The sequence below is a fragment of the Erigeron canadensis genome, chromosome 7 (assembly GCF_010389155.1).
Source record: "Erigeron canadensis isolate Cc75 chromosome 7, C_canadensis_v1, whole genome shotgun sequence".
Classification (NCBI taxonomy): Eukaryota; Viridiplantae; Streptophyta; class Magnoliopsida; order Asterales; family Asteraceae; genus Erigeron; species Erigeron canadensis.
The window spans coordinates 10172606-10189995 of record NC_057767.1 but is presented as its reverse complement, the minus strand read 5'-3'; the positions used below and the strand labels follow the sequence as shown (position 1 = coordinate 10189995).

The 17390-nt window shown below is 34.9% G+C and overlaps 2 protein-coding genes across 3 annotated transcripts; both read left to right on the top strand.

Moving 5' to 3' along the window:
* The first annotated feature begins 2555 nt into the window (after positions 1 to 2555).
* LOC122606867 (bifunctional nuclease 2-like) lies at positions 2556 to 8532 on the top strand. Of its 2 annotated transcripts, XM_043779748.1 has the most exons (11): positions 2559 to 2689; positions 4294 to 4584; positions 5105 to 5275; positions 5392 to 5441; positions 5554 to 5610; positions 5880 to 5945; positions 6046 to 6120; positions 6229 to 6347; positions 6744 to 6835; positions 7371 to 7426; positions 8285 to 8532. In XM_043779748.1, exons 2-10 carry the CDS (start codon positions 4296 to 4298, stop codon positions 7421 to 7423), a joined length of 972 nt encoding a protein of 323 aa, XP_043635683.1. In that variant the 5' UTR covers positions 2559 to 2689; positions 4294 to 4295; the 3' UTR covers positions 7424 to 7426; positions 8285 to 8532. The 2 variants fall into 2 exon arrangements, with proteins under 2 accessions (XP_043635684.1, XP_043635683.1); XM_043779749.1 differs by lacking the exon at positions 8285 to 8532 and having other exon boundaries at positions 2556 to 2689; positions 7371 to 7427.
* Positions 8533 to 11482: 2950 nt separating this feature from the next.
* LOC122608941 lies at positions 11483 to 13360 on the top strand. The gene is made up of 4 exons (XM_043782009.1): positions 11483 to 11846; positions 11997 to 12085; positions 12170 to 12635; positions 12714 to 13360. Exons 1-4 carry the CDS (start codon positions 11483 to 11485, stop codon positions 13358 to 13360), a joined length of 1566 nt encoding a protein of 521 aa, XP_043637944.1.
* Positions 13361 to 17390: the final 4030 nt, after the last annotated feature.

Sequence of the window (17390 nt, the reverse complement as noted above, 5' to 3'; positions counted from 1 at the left end):
TAAATCATGAATGTGAATAGAGTTTTATGAAATCCCAAGAGAAGTCAATAGTTGGGTACTAGATCCCTTCTTAGTGGAGGAAAAGATCAATGGCGGATTTTTATAAAGTATCCACGAACAATCAAATTCAATTGATTATAATGGCGTCTAAATACCATGGACTCACCCAAACAATCTTCCAATACAGTCTCGATGAATTTAACATTGTTCGTATGTAAAAAACCAAATTTCACACAAAACATTACCCAACATCTAACAAATTGTATAAAACATTAAAGATAACCCTTGTTTTTTTTATCTAATAGTAGCCGTAAGAAACTTAGAATAATCTCAATACGATTTTTTGTTCTTCTAACTTTCGGTCAAACGAAAAGATATTATTATGTTAAAAATCTTATTTAATTGAATCCACCAAAGCTTCTATTTGAAAAAAAAAAAAAAAGAGAATTCAAAATGAATAATGACTTGAAGGAGCATTTTGAGGTTTTATTTTGGTTAGACTTTTAATTCTTAAAAGATTATATAAATACCTCTTTAATAATATGGTTGGAGTATTTAAACTAACTTTTAGTTATTTCACACTTTTAAGTTGTAAATCAATTGTCGCTTAAAAAACTTCAAAAGGAAAAAAATATATTCTATCATAAAACTTACTTAAAACAATAGTTTATATTTTCAACTATGAGCTATGATTATTTTACAATCATTAATACTACATTATAAAACGTTTGATTACATCTCATTTATGAAAAAAAAAACTTGATTTATCAAAGTTACACATCTGTCTTATTTATAAATTTAAATATTTTCACCTAATATAATTATATTTTCTTTAATGAAATTATTTATAACATAAAATTTTCATCCTTTAAAATAACTACATCTTCTTTTCGTTAGTTCCTTTTACATCAATAACTATGCCACTATCGCAACCATCATCCGTCACTTTCACCACCATCACTACTACACATCGCATCGACCTATGACTAGTATTACTAAAAAATGTCCTTTTAAGATTTAATTATAACTATACTATTTAATTAAAAAAAAAATCTCTTATTGAAAGTTACATGAAGAAATTATCTAAAATACCCCAATGATTAAAGTCATTTATCTTTTAAAATATCGGCATTAACCTTACATCACATACTTTACATCAGTTATCCATACACCGCCTCAACCGCTAACAGTCGCTCCCAACATCACACCGCTGTCGTCATGACTACCACCCGATTTGCACGGATATAAAAATAATAGGGATAAGTGCCTGGAAATGTAACTAAGTATGGTCAAATGTCTATTGTAGGAACCAACAATCAGTTTTGGATATTGTATGGAAGTAACTTGGTAAAAGAGTCTAAAACATTAAAAAGTGATTTGTTCCATCATTAGCCGGTAAATACTTAAGTGCATGGAAATGTAACTAAGTATGGTCAAATGTCTATTGTAGGAACCAACTATCAGTTTTAGATATTATATGGAAGTAACTTGGTAAAAGAGTCTAAAACATTAAAAAGTGACTTGTTCCATCATTAGCCGGTATATACTCTATTTTCTTTTTAATTATTTCCGACGTGGAATATGTGAGCTGGTGGCGACTGAACCTGTAATCTCATACTCCTGTATCTGATAACTGTAAGAATCGGGTCTACTTGCTTTCCTTTACACAACTCAACAATTTTGAATTGCCTTTTATTCCGTCTCTCTCGTAGCAAATATACACAAGCAACAATACAACAATAATTATCCTATGTATAATACCCCTTTATTCATCTTGCATTCCTGTACAATGAACCAAGCTATCACATTTTATTAACTGTTAGGAGTATTCAAGAGATGACACTTACTTTTAACAGCCTTCCCAAAGATACTTAGTATTTGTGGTCAAAGAATATACGAGGAATTGAATCTTGCATATTCTGACATAGAAAGCAATTGCAATAAAATTTAAAAAATTGAAAAAATGAAAAATTAGGGTTTTTGGTTTTCCCCCTTTCTATATTTGCTACAAAACATGAATTACTTGTAGATAAATGAAGGACATACCTTGATATAGCAGTGGAAGAGTTAAATAGACATCGATCGAAGACGAATTTTGGATTTCGTATATATGTTGTATGTGTGGATTTGGTTTGGAATTGTCGTGTGTGTGTAAAAGTGTGTGTGAAATGAGAAACTGATCCAACGTTTGTTTTTATATGTAAGTTAGTTTTTGTTGTTATTTGCCAACTCACATATTCCACGTCGGAAATAATTAAAAGAAAATAGAGTATTTACCGGCTAATGATGGAACAAGTCACTTTTTAATGTTTTAGACTTTTTTACCAAGTTACTTCCATACAATATCTAAAACTGATAGTTGGTTCCTACAATAGAAATTTGGTCATACTTAGTTACATTTTTGGGCACTTATCCCAAATTAATATTAAAAGGTGTTAAAATGTATCTTTCTTGAGATAGTGACATTTTTGTCAATTTAATTCAAATAATTCATACATCAAAATAGGAAAAAAGAAAAAATATGAAAAAAGGGAACACATTCACATACACTCAACTCAGATAAATATCCCATTACTAACGCTTTCTTCTCTTTATATCTCTTTCTCTCTCTCGATCACCATTTATCATTTCATTTTCTTTATCCTGTTTCTTCACTTTTCTATATCACTTTCTTCAAAACTATATTAAGGTCAGGACCCTTTTGTGTTACATAAATCTTTTTAGGATTTTCTTTTTATGTCTCTTTAAATTACATGTAGATATAATATTTATTTCATATATGATGATCTCTGTTTTGACTTTTGACAGATACATGTTTGATAGTCTTATAAAGTTGTCTAGATTCTTTGCTCTGTTTTATGTTATATGCTTTTGGTTTTTATATGTATCTATATCTATATATCTCTTTGATGATCTTGTGCTGGTGTATAATTAATTCATAGCAAACATTTGTTAACTAGAAATAATGAAATATATTAGTACTATAATAATTCACTATCATTTTTGTGTGACATTTCTTACATATATCTATACTATATTATAAAGTGGATTCCTCAGTCTAAATTTTAAGATTCAACATTTGCTTTCCTAAAATGCCCCTTCTATCTATTTTATATTTATCTAATATAACTATATTACCCTTTCTCTCTCATCAAATATCAACCAATCATACATTTTCTCTCTCCTCCATGATTCATTTATTCCTCCGGTTCATTAAAAATTTTTTTATCTCAAAAACCGTAAATCGATAAATTATAAAAATTATATGGGTGCTCATAAAATTTCGTGCTCTTTCATTAGAGATAGAGCTGTCATTCATTAGAGATAGAGATGTCATTCGATATACTTTCGACGAATTTTTAAATATGAGGGCGGAGCCCATACGGTTAAGACATTTGACTATGACTCTTTATAACCTATCACACTCTATGACCTATCACCTCACCATCTCACCGCCGCAAAGCGCGGGTACTTGCTTTCGTATATCATAGCAAATATTTATTCACTTTTTGGCCGGAGGTCCTTTTGGGAGCATTAGGTAGAGGTACCGAGATAAGACTGTCTACAGTACACCTACCCTGTACCCCACTTATGTCGGGATTGGATACAATAGTTTTTCTTGTTGTGTTTTGTCCATATATAGAAGGCGACCTAGTGGTCATGACACTTGATGGCTTCACAAGCGGTCTCTGGTTTGAATATCACTAGGTAACATCTCCGTGGTGAGAAATCGTTTGGAATGGCCACGGGATACCCAGATAGGCCGTTTAAATCTTAGTCAAATGACTCGCTCTCAACGCGAAATATGAACAAGGAAAACTGCATCCGTTTATATATTTTTGTGTAGAAATATATGTTATGACTAGAAAATCATTAGGTGCAATTTTGTTGCTAAATATCCCATAAATGTAACAGAAAAAAGGATTGAATTTGTCATATCAGCTACCGTTACTTAAAATTGTAGTAAATTGATTGTAAAAAGTTTAATAAGAGTTGGTTGTGATTGTGTACTAGGTTGTTGTGGAATAGGACATGTGGTACACGAATTATTTATACACATGATGATATTATTGATAATGTACTATGATAGGCATGTGATCAAATTAACATATTTAGTGTGCACTTATTGTACCTCGTGGGTGTTAATTGTATGTTAATAAATATGGTATTGTTTGTTTGGGTCCCATCGGAATTGAAACATGAAATGAAAAGTGGGTCTGCCGTTGTATTTTTATACGTAGTAGTTTGTAAATCATGATTTGGTAAGTTGGTGTTTTGGATATTTGTTAACAGGTATGATGAGTTCTTTACAAGGTCCAGTTGTTTGCCCCTCTATGCATAGGAAGCAAGGAGGGGCTTGTAGAGTACCTGTAGTTAACGGGGGTTTATCGAAGGCTAAAAGTCTTAGAAGTGAGATTTGGGGATATAGAGGTGTTTATAGCTATCGGGTGCATATGCGTGGTCAACCTAAGCTAAAGACCATTATGTGTACTTTTAGTTCGTCCTCAAATGGCAATGGTAGTATGGCGGAAAGTTTCAATGAGAATGACTCGGATTATGTTGAATCTAGTGTTGTGGAAGCTGGTAAGAAATCTATGTTGTTTTTAAGTAATTTGATTTTGTTTAATGCTAATTTGTTTTTCAATTACTAGTCAGTTATACAGGATGTTTGGATATGATCTTTGAAAGTGATTATATGACATTCATATACCAGAATCAGATAATTTGCTTCTCCAAGTTGAAAATACAGGACAATCAACTTTTTTTAGTTTTGGAAAATCTAATGATTTTAAGAAGTTAATGGGTAAAATGACCAAAAATGGGTAATCTGGTTAAAAATCAGAGGCATAATACTGTTAAACGGGATTACAAGTTTGAAATTTTGTTAAATAAGCTAAATAGGTAATTTGTTCGACATTTTAAGTTGCAATAACCACATAATCATGTGTAAAATGCAAATCTAAACACCCCCTCTAGCCAATTAGCCATCATTGTAACTTGTAACAAAGAACAATTTAATCTTGTTTCTGTCGTTCTGAACGTAAATTCTATGGTTGTTTCGCAGTATTTACTTCACTTTTTGTTACTTTGATTTTCTATACAGTTGAGGTGAAGAGCGGGCCAGAGGGGTTCTTGGTTAAAATGAGGGATGGCAGGCATCTAAGATGTGCACATAACAATCCCCAAAATGGGCATCTTCCTGATTATGCTCCACATCCTGCAATTGTTCTGAAGATGGAAGATGGAACAGGCCTTTTACTTCCAATAATTGTTTGTATGTACATCTTTTGATCTCCAGATATTCAATTTGTCAGTTTGGTAATGCTGGACATTTTGTTATGGATTTACATACATAGGCTCTTTCTCATATTATTAAATTTTTTTTTGCAGTGGAGATGCCTAGTGTACTGCTCATGGCAGCAATTCGGAATGTTCAAATTGTATGCTGATATTTTGTTATGGATTTCTATCTGTTTTGACTTTTATTTTTTTTGCCTTTTCCTTTTATTTTATGTTTTTTGAATAATAGGAGTTATTTTTGTTGTGTTTCAGGCCAGGCCAACTATGTATCAAGTGGTGCGGGAAATGGTCGATAAGATGGGTTATAAAGTAAGTCTTCTACTGCTTTCATGTAGATATGGCAACTTTGATCCATTTATATTTGAATTTGTGGTCTAGATTATGTTTTATCTTTAATGGGTGAAACATGTACCAAAAGGGAAATGGGTCAAGTGGGACAAAAATTGCCCAAAATGTAGATTACTACTAAAGTCAACATGGCCAACAAGTGTTACTGGTTTTGACCATTACCCTCCATGCCAACTCGTCCAATCTTAACTCCATTTTCTTGTCATTAATTTGGTTTATGTTGTATGCAGGTCAAGCTTGTCCGAGTTACCAAGAGAATACATGAGGCGTATTTTGCTCGATTATATCTCACAAAGGCATGGACCTGAAAGAACAATTAGTTTAAGAATTAGACATTTAATTCACATATATTTATGAAGCTTGTCAAAACTCAAATGTTGCTGATGATGTTTTTAGGCTGATGATGAAAGTGAGTGTGTTAGCTTTGACCTTCGTCCGTCAGATGCCATTAATATTGCTGTCCGGTGCAAGGTACGTTAACTTAATCATAAACACAAAGTTCTACTTTTGAACATTAATATGGAGTATTTCATTACATGAGGGAAGATTTAATAATGCTATTCTCTTATACAAGTTCAGGTTCCAATACAAGTGAACAAGTTCTTGGCGTATAATGATGGTATGAAGATTGTTGAATCTGCAAAGCCTTCATTTCAAGGATCTTCTTCAGATGGTTTGTTATTTAAAGAATTGGACAGGTAACTAATTTATGGGTTATTATTTAAGCAGAGATGGATATTGAGCTGTAAATAGTGTTTGGAAGTTGTAATAACTAATAATCAGATAAAATCTTGTTGGATTAAATAATATGAAGAATTGTCTTTTAACAAAAACTGACATACTTGTCGTTATGTATGGTGTACAAGTATATCATATTTAGCTCAGAACGAAAATCCAAATATCCCTAGAAGAGTATAAAAAAGTGTAACCTGATTGAAGAAAGGACATTTTTATGAATATGCTTGAAGTTCAGTTCATCTATATGATTCTGAGTTATTATTGTGGTTATCATGCCAGACTATTTTTGAGGTTCTTTAAGGTTTGATACTTGTTCTTAATTTTGAAAGAAGCTAACCAAGAGTTTATGATGACAGGCCAAATGGCCAGCCCTGTGTTGAGACCAAGGAGTTTAATCTAGTTCGGAATATGCTTGTTGCTGCAGTTGAGGAACGCTACAGAGATGCCGGTGTGTTTTATTTTTTGTTGTTACACATCTTATTGTTCACAGGCTTTAGCTTGAAGTGTCAAGTTCGACCCGTTTACGTATGAACTGGTAAAATGCGTACAATAAATAAAGATTATCCGAAATGAAAACAGGTCACATGGGATGAAAGGAATTTGCACGGGTCCGAACCGGTCAGGCCCGTGCAATCGTGAAACCTGCCAACGCAACAAAATCGAACCCGTGACCCGCCCCCACCCTATTGGGAGGGTCGGTTCGGGTTTGGTTATCGGGTTTAAGGGACATTTGTTCATCACAAGTCAAAACCCGGCCCGAAACCCGGCAGTGCAACAAAATCGAACCCGTGACCCCACCAGTTACCATATCGGGCTGGTCGGTTCAGGTCGGGTTTTGGGCCGGGTCATATGCTCAACAAAACCTCCTAGATAATTTTTCAATCCAAAATTGGTTTCTAAGACTATTAATATAAGTTTGTAATCATATCCGACAGTAGAATGTTACGTCTGCTCACTACAATCTGTTTTGATGCTTCTTACAGCCCAATGGAAGGATAAGCTCACTCAACTCCGATCCAAGAGGAACTGGGCGTAACAGGTAAGGGAATTCAATCATTGAGTATATCCTATATAAATTCTATATTTTCCTATTGATGTCACTTTTTGGTTCGAATATACTAGAAACCTGTTTCCTTTCAACTGAAATACCAATAAATTATTAAGGAGCATCTTTTTCCCTCACCCTTGCTATCAATCTCAGACGTCAATACCCCAAAATAAAGTGGGCAAACGGGCGAATTAGGCAGGTTAAATGGGTCACAGCTTAAAATAAATCATTTTTTGTGTGTAGGGGTTGAAACAGGCCCGGGTTGGGTTGTCTTGTAAGCAATTCTTTGTTTCTTATCCAAAATCCTTTATGGAGATCAGCAGATATATTATGGTCAAGTAAATGGTATTATTACAAAGATAAAAAAAGGGTAAATTCTCGGGAACCCTTTAGTCCCGTAGAGGAGTTTTCCCTCTCAAGCTAGCGACCCTGCAACGCGCCTGACGGTGAGACCCCATAAACCTTGGTTGGTTGAATATGCTTTTGCAGGGATTCGAACCTGGGTGGTGTTCCCACCAAGTTGCTTTTTAGGGGGCAAATGGCCACTAGGTTGTAACCCAGATGGTTTATTATTACAATGATGGTCTAAACCATCGAATAAAAAGATCAGAAGGGGTTGAACTATTAAGAGGTAGACTTTAGGTGATGTACAACCTGTTTAATTTGATCGCCCAGTCCCCCCTTCTATCTATTTGTTGTTTGACCAGTTATTACATAAAGCATACAGCAAATAAACCCTTTCACAAGTAGATAGATGGCCCAAAATTGTGTTGTATTTCACAAAATGAGTGTTTTTTAAACCCCTAATTCGTCGATAACAGTTTTGTGTTATTTCTGTATTCGTTGCAGGAGGAAGAATCTGTACATAATTGGTCTCTCAAAAGTAATTATTACGCGAAGCTTTTAGTCTAATATGTATCAAGGGTTGTAAATATGTGTTGTAAACTGTAGCACGATACAACTGTCGTGGACATTCCTATTTTAGCTTCCTTGGTGCGAAACTTTGCTCATTTGCATTGTTCCATCACTGCTCTAAGAAAAAAAAGCTAAAACCATCAAAGTGTCGATATATCAAAGGCTTGTTTGGGATTCACATATTTTTAAGAGCCTGCTGTTTATAAAACAACACTTGACAGACATGATGAAATGTTAAATTCTTGGAAAAAGTGTGTTGGTTTTTGAAGAAACAGTTGGCCCTCTCTAGTTTATCAAACCTAAATGAGCAATCACTAACCACTTTCGCATCTAAAGGTTTGTTGAGGTCGTGTTCATGGTTCGAGAGTCGATCTCTCTTATGTCTAGTCACTTTATTCCTTGGTTAATCCAATGGTCACGACTATTCCCCAAGTAGCTGTTTACCATCTAAGGGTGCATGTCTACGCCTGCTTGTGCCTTATTCATATAAAGAAGCGATCTGTACACCTATTTTGTAATTTTTGAATAAACTCATATATAAGATGCTAGAATCATGTCTTTGCTGCACACATTTTGTAACCGTTTCAAGAAAGTATAATTTCGCTCAAAGCTCTATAACAATGTACATATCAAGGCCAGATTGATTTATAACCAGTGCTAGCTTAGAGTAAGTTCCAATTTTTTATTTTATTTTTGAGCAAAGGTATCACTATCTACATCTAATATTTTCTACCCCGTATTTGACGAAATTGAATATTGTTGTTGTTATCTATAGTACTACATAAATCATTTGCGTGGGGGTATTTCTAGTTGTCAATAGTGATTTACGTATTGGTATGAAAGCACATCTTGCAATAGTGCAACTATATGGTTCACAATGATGGTTATAGTTCACAATGATGGGCAACACCTCAGAGTTTCATATAATCAACATGTATATCCCATAGAATTTTCCCATACGGCAAATTTTATTATAAGTGAGTTCTATAAAGGATAAGTATCAGTAATAACGTCGACAAGAACGACTCATAAATAATTAGGGAAAAATATCCGTGGATGTATGTTACTTGTCTCCAATTACTATTGTATGAAAGACTCTTTATTTTTGTGTATTGTATGAAAGAATAACTCGTATATGAATATTGTATGTAAGAGGTGACCGGATGGAGTATTAACCGGTAAACAACTTAATAAAAAATGGTGACGAGGCATATATATTTACACGTGCTATTTAATTATATAAATGAACAATGCGAGTCAACATATATATAAATGTAACAACCACAAAAAAGTGATTCATTTCTCCCGTTTTTTTTGTTCTTCTTCTCTTTTCTCTCTTAAACACTCAAACATAAACCACAAAACCCAGATCGTTTCATGTGTAATATTTAAGGTACGTTTCAAATACAGTGATTACGTTTTGTTATCTTAATTTACACTAATTAGTAAATACGGTTTTTATCTAAAGAAAAAAGGGTTTTTATATACAGTAATTTACTGGTTATTAATTTGGGGGTTTCAACTTAGGGTTTTTTGTACAACAAATCATGGGTTTGAATATGGTTTTTTCAATTAGGGTTTTTAATATGGGTTTTATTTGGGGGTTTTCATCATTTATGCTTTCAAATTAAAATTAGGGTTCAATCTACAGTAATTTTTGGTAATTAATTTGGGCTTTTCAATTATGTGGTTTCTATTTAAAATTAGGGTTCAATCTACGATGATATCTGGTAATTAATTTGGGGCTTTTGAATTACGTTTTACGATTTAAAATTAGAGTTCAATGTACAGTAATTTCTGGTAATTAATTTGGGGCTTTTCACTTACGTTTTATAATTAGCTGTATTTTTTGTTTTTTTATTTATGTTGTAGTGATGGGAGAGCCTAAAGTGTTCACCCTAAACATCCATCACGATGGTATGTTTCTATTTAATCCACTGCGGTATGTTAATGGTCGGGAAGATGAAATTGAGACTGTACAGAGGACTCGACGTGAGTTGGTACTCTTCCTAGAGGGTGTAATTGGTAATTTGATAGACTGATTTTGAAACGTTTTATGATCTGGCTGATACATATGGTACAATGCAAGTTTATTGTGACCACTTGGGTGTACAGTTGGATAACTTTATCCAGAATGACAAAGATGATCCAGAGGAGATAAAGGTAGAAGCACATAAGGAAGGCTTGTATGATACTGAGAATGAAAATAAAGTAGATGATGAGGGTGAAAACAATGTTGGTGGTGAGGAGACTGATGTCAACAATGTTGGTGGTTAGGAGACTGATGACAACAATGTTGGTGGTCAAGAGATAGGAAACAATGATGAGGTTCAGGAAGAGGATGAAGATAGTGATGAGGAATATGTTGCAGAGGATGAAAATGATGATGCTGGGTCTATTGCTTCTTTAGACCACTTAAGTGAGGGGGAGGATGAAGTTAGGAGTGTAAGACAAGGAAAGCCAATTGCAAAGATTCCCAAACCCAAAGACTTACCCAGGATTGATCCAAATTATGTTGGTGGGCACAGTCATCTTAATGACAGAAACATCATACAACAGGAACATGATGAATTTCTTAAGGATCTTGTTGAAGCACTGACCTCTAAGAAAACTGGGGAAGAATATGAAGACCCACTGCAGCCACCTCCTGAACCTGTTCCAACTTTTCCTGTGCATGACAAGGCAACACATTGGAGATTGAAAGAACCAAAGGTAACTTACTTTATTACTGCATAATTTTTTTATATTAATTGATAATTTGTTTATTACTTTATTACTGCATCATTTGTTTATATTAATTGATAATTTGTTTATTACTTTATTACTGCATAATTTGTTTATTCTAAAACAATATGAATGTAATTGTAGGTTGGTGAGAAATACAATAATGCGGAAGACTTGAAGGAATGTCTCACTTACTATGGACTTGCAAATGGATACTCTTTGTGGTTTGAAAGAAGTGGTAGTGACCGTTTGATTGCAAGATGTGGCAATAGGCCACCAAGACTTAAAGATGAAAGTGTGGGAAAATAGAAGAAAGATGGTGTGCGATATCAACCAAAGCCACAGAATTGTAATTTTAGGCTGTATGCTACTTGGATGTCTAAAGAGAAGACTTTTCAAATCAGGACAATGAAAGGTGAGCAACAAGCTAGGAACTTCAAATTTGGGACTTTAATTAATTATAGATGGATAGGCAGACATTTTGCAGATAGGATAAGGCAACAACCAGACATAAAAATGTCTGTAATGCAGGAGTTAGTGATGAAAAAATACAAGTGTTTTGTAACTCATACACAATGCAAAAGGGCAAGATCATGGGCATTGACTGAATTTGAGAAGTCATTAGAGGAACACTATGCTCTACTTAGGCCATATGGTGATGCATTGTTAAGAACAAATCATGGGTCTACAGTCAAGCTTGGTACAACACAGAACCCAGATGGAAAGGTGTATTTTGATAGATTCTATGTCTGTTTGGCAGCTTTGAAGTTAGGTTAGAAAAGAGGGTGTAGGCCTATAGTAGCACTGGATGGTTGTTTTTTGAAAACTTCATGTACTGGTGAGTTGTTGACTGCTGTTGGGAGGGAAGACAATAACCAAATTTATCCAATTGCCTGGGCCATTGTATCTGTTGAAAATAAAGATAACTGGATATGGTTCTTGAGCTTGCTTGAAGAGGATCTTCAGTGTCCAGAAGGTGATCAACTAACTCTAATGTCAGACCAACACAAGGTAATTCAAATACTTCAATTTACTTTCAATTATACTTTAAACACTTTATTTTAAATGAAGTTAATTAATTTCATAAATTTGTAGGGTCTAATTGAAGCTGTTAAGGAGGTTATGCCTAGAGCAGAACACAGGCAGTGTGCAAGGCACATTTATGAGAACTTTAAGAAGATATACAGTGGTGAACACTTCAGGAGCTTTTTTTGGAAGGCATGCAAGGCTACTTATCCTGCCCAGTTTGAGGAGGCCATGAAAGAGGTTAAGGTAGCTAATCCTAATGCCTTTAAATACCTAATGGATAGAAACCCCAAATCTTGGTCTAGGGCCTTCTTTTGGTTACACACAGGTTGTGAGGCTGTTGAAAATGGGTTTAGTGAATGTTGGAATTCTGTTTTGCTTAAAGTTAGGAATAAGCCAATAATAACCTTGCTAGAATCATTAAGGGTCATAATAATGATAAGGTTGGAGGGCATTAGAGAGTTAAGTGCTAAGTGGGTTAATGATGTGTGTCCTGCTATTAGAAAGAAAATGGATTTAATTAAAAATGAGAGGGGTAACTAGTTGGTTATTAATGCTGGATGTAACAAGTTTGAGGTTAGGAATTACAAATACTCATATTGTATGGACACAGAATCAAGGAGTTGTGATTGTAGGTTGTGGGAACTCAGTGGGATCCCTTGTGTGCATGCTGTGAATGCCATATTCAAACTAAATCAGGAACCTGAAGATTACATTTCAGGTTGGTTTAGGCTAGATATGTATAGAGAAGCATACAACCAGTGCCTTATTCCTGTTGGTGGCATGGACACATGGCAAATAAACCCTGACCACAATGTGCCATTGCCCCCAAGGCCTAGGAATATGCCTGGTAGGCCCAAGAAACAAAGAATCAAAGCTGTACATGAACCCAGGGTAAGTCACAACAGAGTCACAAGGCATGGTGCCATTATGACTTGTTCCAAATGTTGGCAACAAGGCCATAATATGAGGGGATGTAAGAATGGAGCTGTTCCAAGGCCTGCTCATATTAAGAAGCCAAGAAAAAAGAAGACAACAAAGGTTGGACAGGATGAAAGTGCAACTGGAGGGCATACTAATCAATCATCTCAAAGAATGCAGAGTCAGTCAAGTCAAAGAAACAACAATGAAAGCCAAGGCCAAGGACTGCAGAATCAGTCATGTGAAAGAAACAACCATGAAACTACTCAATCATCACAAAGAAACAACAATGAAACCCAAGGTCAGAATAATAGCCAAGGATTGCAGAGTCAACCATAAAAGAGAAACAACATTCAGGCACAAACTGAAGGTAACAGTCAAGGAATGGGGAGTCAACCATCACAAACAAGTAACCAAGATAATGATATCTCAAAAAGAAGAAGGGTTGCAGTAAACTTGTTTGGGAATTCTGAGCCAGTGATCACTAATTCATGGGCTAGTGTGGCTGAAAGGTTGAGTGAGAAATCTCAAAGTCAGTCTCAACCAGTGACTAATAACCAACCAATCAGTCAAGACATGCAAACTCAACCCATGTCAATGTCACAGCCTGTTCAGAGAACCATCCAAACTGACCAACCATCAAGTCCAGTTAGGATACAAAGGCAGTTATCAGTCACCCTAGGGAGAAAGGTTGGGGTTACAAAAGATGGCTTCAAAATCCCAACACATGCATCAAAAGGTTTTGGTAAGTAATTAACCTAATTTTTGTGATTGTTTTAATATATTTTATACATTAATTTTTGTGATTGTTTTAATATATTTCCAACACATGGATTTAATTTTTGTGATTGTTTTAATATATGCTTTAATATATTTTATACATTAATATTTGTAGAAACTGGTTATATAAGAAATGGTTACATAAGAAGTAGGAATAAGTTAGGGATCAAAAGAGGTGGAAACTCATTTGGTAAGAACAGGGGGGGGGGTCATAGTGTTGCTTTTGGGAGGACAATGAGTTGGTTAGGAAGTGGAATTGGTTCCAGTGGCACAATGATGCAACAAAGCAGACCACAAAGTGTTGAAGAAAGGATCACAGTATGTGCACCAAGAAGGCCTAATGATGGAGTTAATGCAAGACAAGAGTCTGTGCATCAGTGATGTGTGAAATCTAGCTTTAACAAGATTTACCGAAAGACTGACTACTACACACTCACAGGCAGTGTACCTGATCGCATGCAGTACAGTAAAAACTGGTAGGCCGAGATCGTTCACAAGGACTTTTATAAGCAATTGTAACTGTTAAGTGATTCAAGTAAAATGGGGGATTTTGTGGCCGAGTTGCCACGTTGCAAGCAGTTAGTCAGAAAAAGTCAGTAATCCCTCAGGATTAATCGAAAGAAGAGTTTGTTGTTTAAAAGAAAGATTTAAAGGTCAACATGTTGAGATTGCACATTTGATGAAGTTCAAATTCAATTTAGTGATTAAATGACCGAGATTCAAATTAATACTCAACCCCGTACCCGTCAGGTTTACAACTTATTTGATTCTCTTGTATAAACTAGTTTCATTATTAAGACCGGTACCCCGAGACGCCTTTTTATAACTTCTCTAGTTCAACAATGGTTTTGATCATTTCAGATAACAATTGTGTCTATTAATTGTACCCAACCATCAACCCATTAATTCTTATTAATTATTAATTACCTTCTACCGTACCCGTCATAGAACAAACTGCTCCTAACCAAGCAATCAAAATAACTTCTACCCAACCCTAGTTGCCACTAAGTTTGAACACAAATTATCCGCAAACAATAATCAAATGACAAAGAATTAATAGATTAAGATCACGACACAACGTTAAATCAAATCACTTGAATTATAAAAGATTGTGCAATCCTTACATATTGTCTCACTCCATCAAGATGGATGAAAAAGCGATTAGCCAATCATATTAAATATGAAAAAACAAATCAAAATGGAAGAATTCATCGTTACCGAATACAAGGAATTGAAAATGATTAACGAAATGGTTCTAATCGAGCTTACGATCCTTCCAAATGGTTGAAAATAAGAAAAACCCTTAAAAAGATCCTAAAAATCGCCTGGAAAAAAATGAGGATAGGGTTTTAGAATAATAATGCTCTCCTTTTATAGTTGCCCGAAATAACATAGAAACCGCCCCCAACTGCGTCGCAGTCCACCAACTGCGTTGCAGTTGGCTTTGACTATTGTTGACCTTGTCTAGCTTTGACCTAAGAGCAGGCTCCATCATAATACGACTGCGTCACAGTCCTACCCAACTGCGAAGCAGTCAAATCCTCTGGAATTGTGCTGCGTTGCAGTCTTAAACTGCGTCGCAGTTCTGAGTTGACCAGCGTTGACCAAGTTTGACTTTCATTGACCAACTTCCTAGGACATTTCCGTGCCTCGTAAAATGTCCGTAAACACTCGTTTAGCTCCAGAAACTTCGTTTTCTCCAGAATAACGCTTTAGTACCTGTTAACACCCTGAAACACTAACAAATACCATAAACGCACCAAATATATATACGAAAACGACTCTTAAACCTCAATAATCGACTACTTAAGCTGTGGGAAATGGGTATAAAATACGACCTATCAATTAGGGAAGTAAGAAGCCTCCAACACCCAAGAAGAAAAGCATAACAGTGAAGGCTAGGATTCCCAGCCAAATAATTGCAGCCAAGAAGCTTGGAAAGAAAATCAAAGGACCAGGGGACAGTGAAGACAATGCAATTGTTTTGGTTGAAGAGAATGAGGTTGTTAAAACTGCTTGATTTGTGTAACTGAAGTGTTGTCTCAATGATTGTATTGTATCTTTTGCTAACTATAATTATGTAGGTGGTAGGCAGTTTAGTGCATGACACTCTTTATTGTAATATGGTCTCTTTTGGTAAACTATGAAACTGCATATATGCCACTCATGTCTGTATGAATGAAGATGTTTAGTGGCAGTTAACTAATGCTGCCAATCTTGTTAAGTAACTTGGTGTCTTTTTTTTGGTACCTTATTAAACTGCAAATTTTGTTGCACATACTCATATAAACAGGTTTATATTATTACACATAGTCATAAAAACAGGTTCATATTACTGCACATAGTCATAAAAACATTCATATTATTGCACATATTAAACTTGCCATTACAACTTGGTTCTTGGTTCATAGAACAACCTAAGCACATTACAACTTGGTTCATAAAACATTACAAATAAACTTGCCATTACAATAAGTAGGAAAACAATTAAACTTCGTTTAACAAAGCAAGTCCTATTAAAGTTGCCAACAGTGCGACAAATCCCACAAAAAAATAAAACACTTTCTCCTTAAAATTCAAACCACCATTCGATTTTTTCAAAACCTCCAATGATTTCAGCATTTGCAACTTTTCTTCATCTTCTTGAAGCAATTGAAAGTTACCATGAATCTTTGATCGAGAATGAAGGTCAAAAAGAAGATCCTTGTAGTATTGACATGGTAGTTCTTCATCTATGAATCTGAAACTGGTACAATGTCGACTTTTGACCTAATTCAACACAAATTAATTATATCATAAACAAAACCCTAATGGAATTTATTCAATAATGGAAGCTAACTTACATTAGGGCATCGTATGAATCGCCGACCAGGATTCTTGTGAGTCTACGACGTCAGGATGAACATCCTTTCTCCACATTGACAGAACATGAGCCGATTTGTTTGATTTGATGATGAGGAAGATGAAGTCGCCATAGCGAAGAGAGAGAGAGAGAGAGAGAAGAGAGAGAGAGAGAGAGAGAGAGAGAGAGAGAGAGAGAGAGAGAGAGAGAGAGAGAGAGAGAGAGAGACGAGAGCGGGAAGAGAGTGGGAAAGAGAAGAGAAAGGGGCGGGAAAGAATGAAGGAAAGGGGGGGGGGAATAAGATATTTATAAAGTATTTCTTTTTTTTTAATGACGTGGAAGGCCAGATGGCATGTCACCGGCAACAATAAATTTTCATCCGGTTAGTTACATTATTCGTTCACTTTACCGGGTTTATTACATACAATACACACGAATAAAGTTTCTTTCATACAATAGTAGTCGGAGACAAGTAACATACATCCACATATACTTTTCCCAAATAATTAATACTCTTGGGGGTCGCTCTTCTTTTTTTTAAGTAAGTGCTGAATGTATTAAGTAACTGAATATATAGATAATGTCTGAATGTATTAAGTAAAAAATAGGTAACTGACGGTTATTTTTGTTTATTAAGTCAAAAAAGAACATGAAATTAGACCGAATATATTAAGTTCTTAATTATTAAGTTTATTAAATAAAAAAAAACTAGCCTTGGTGAACAATGGAACAACCGTTTTTCACATT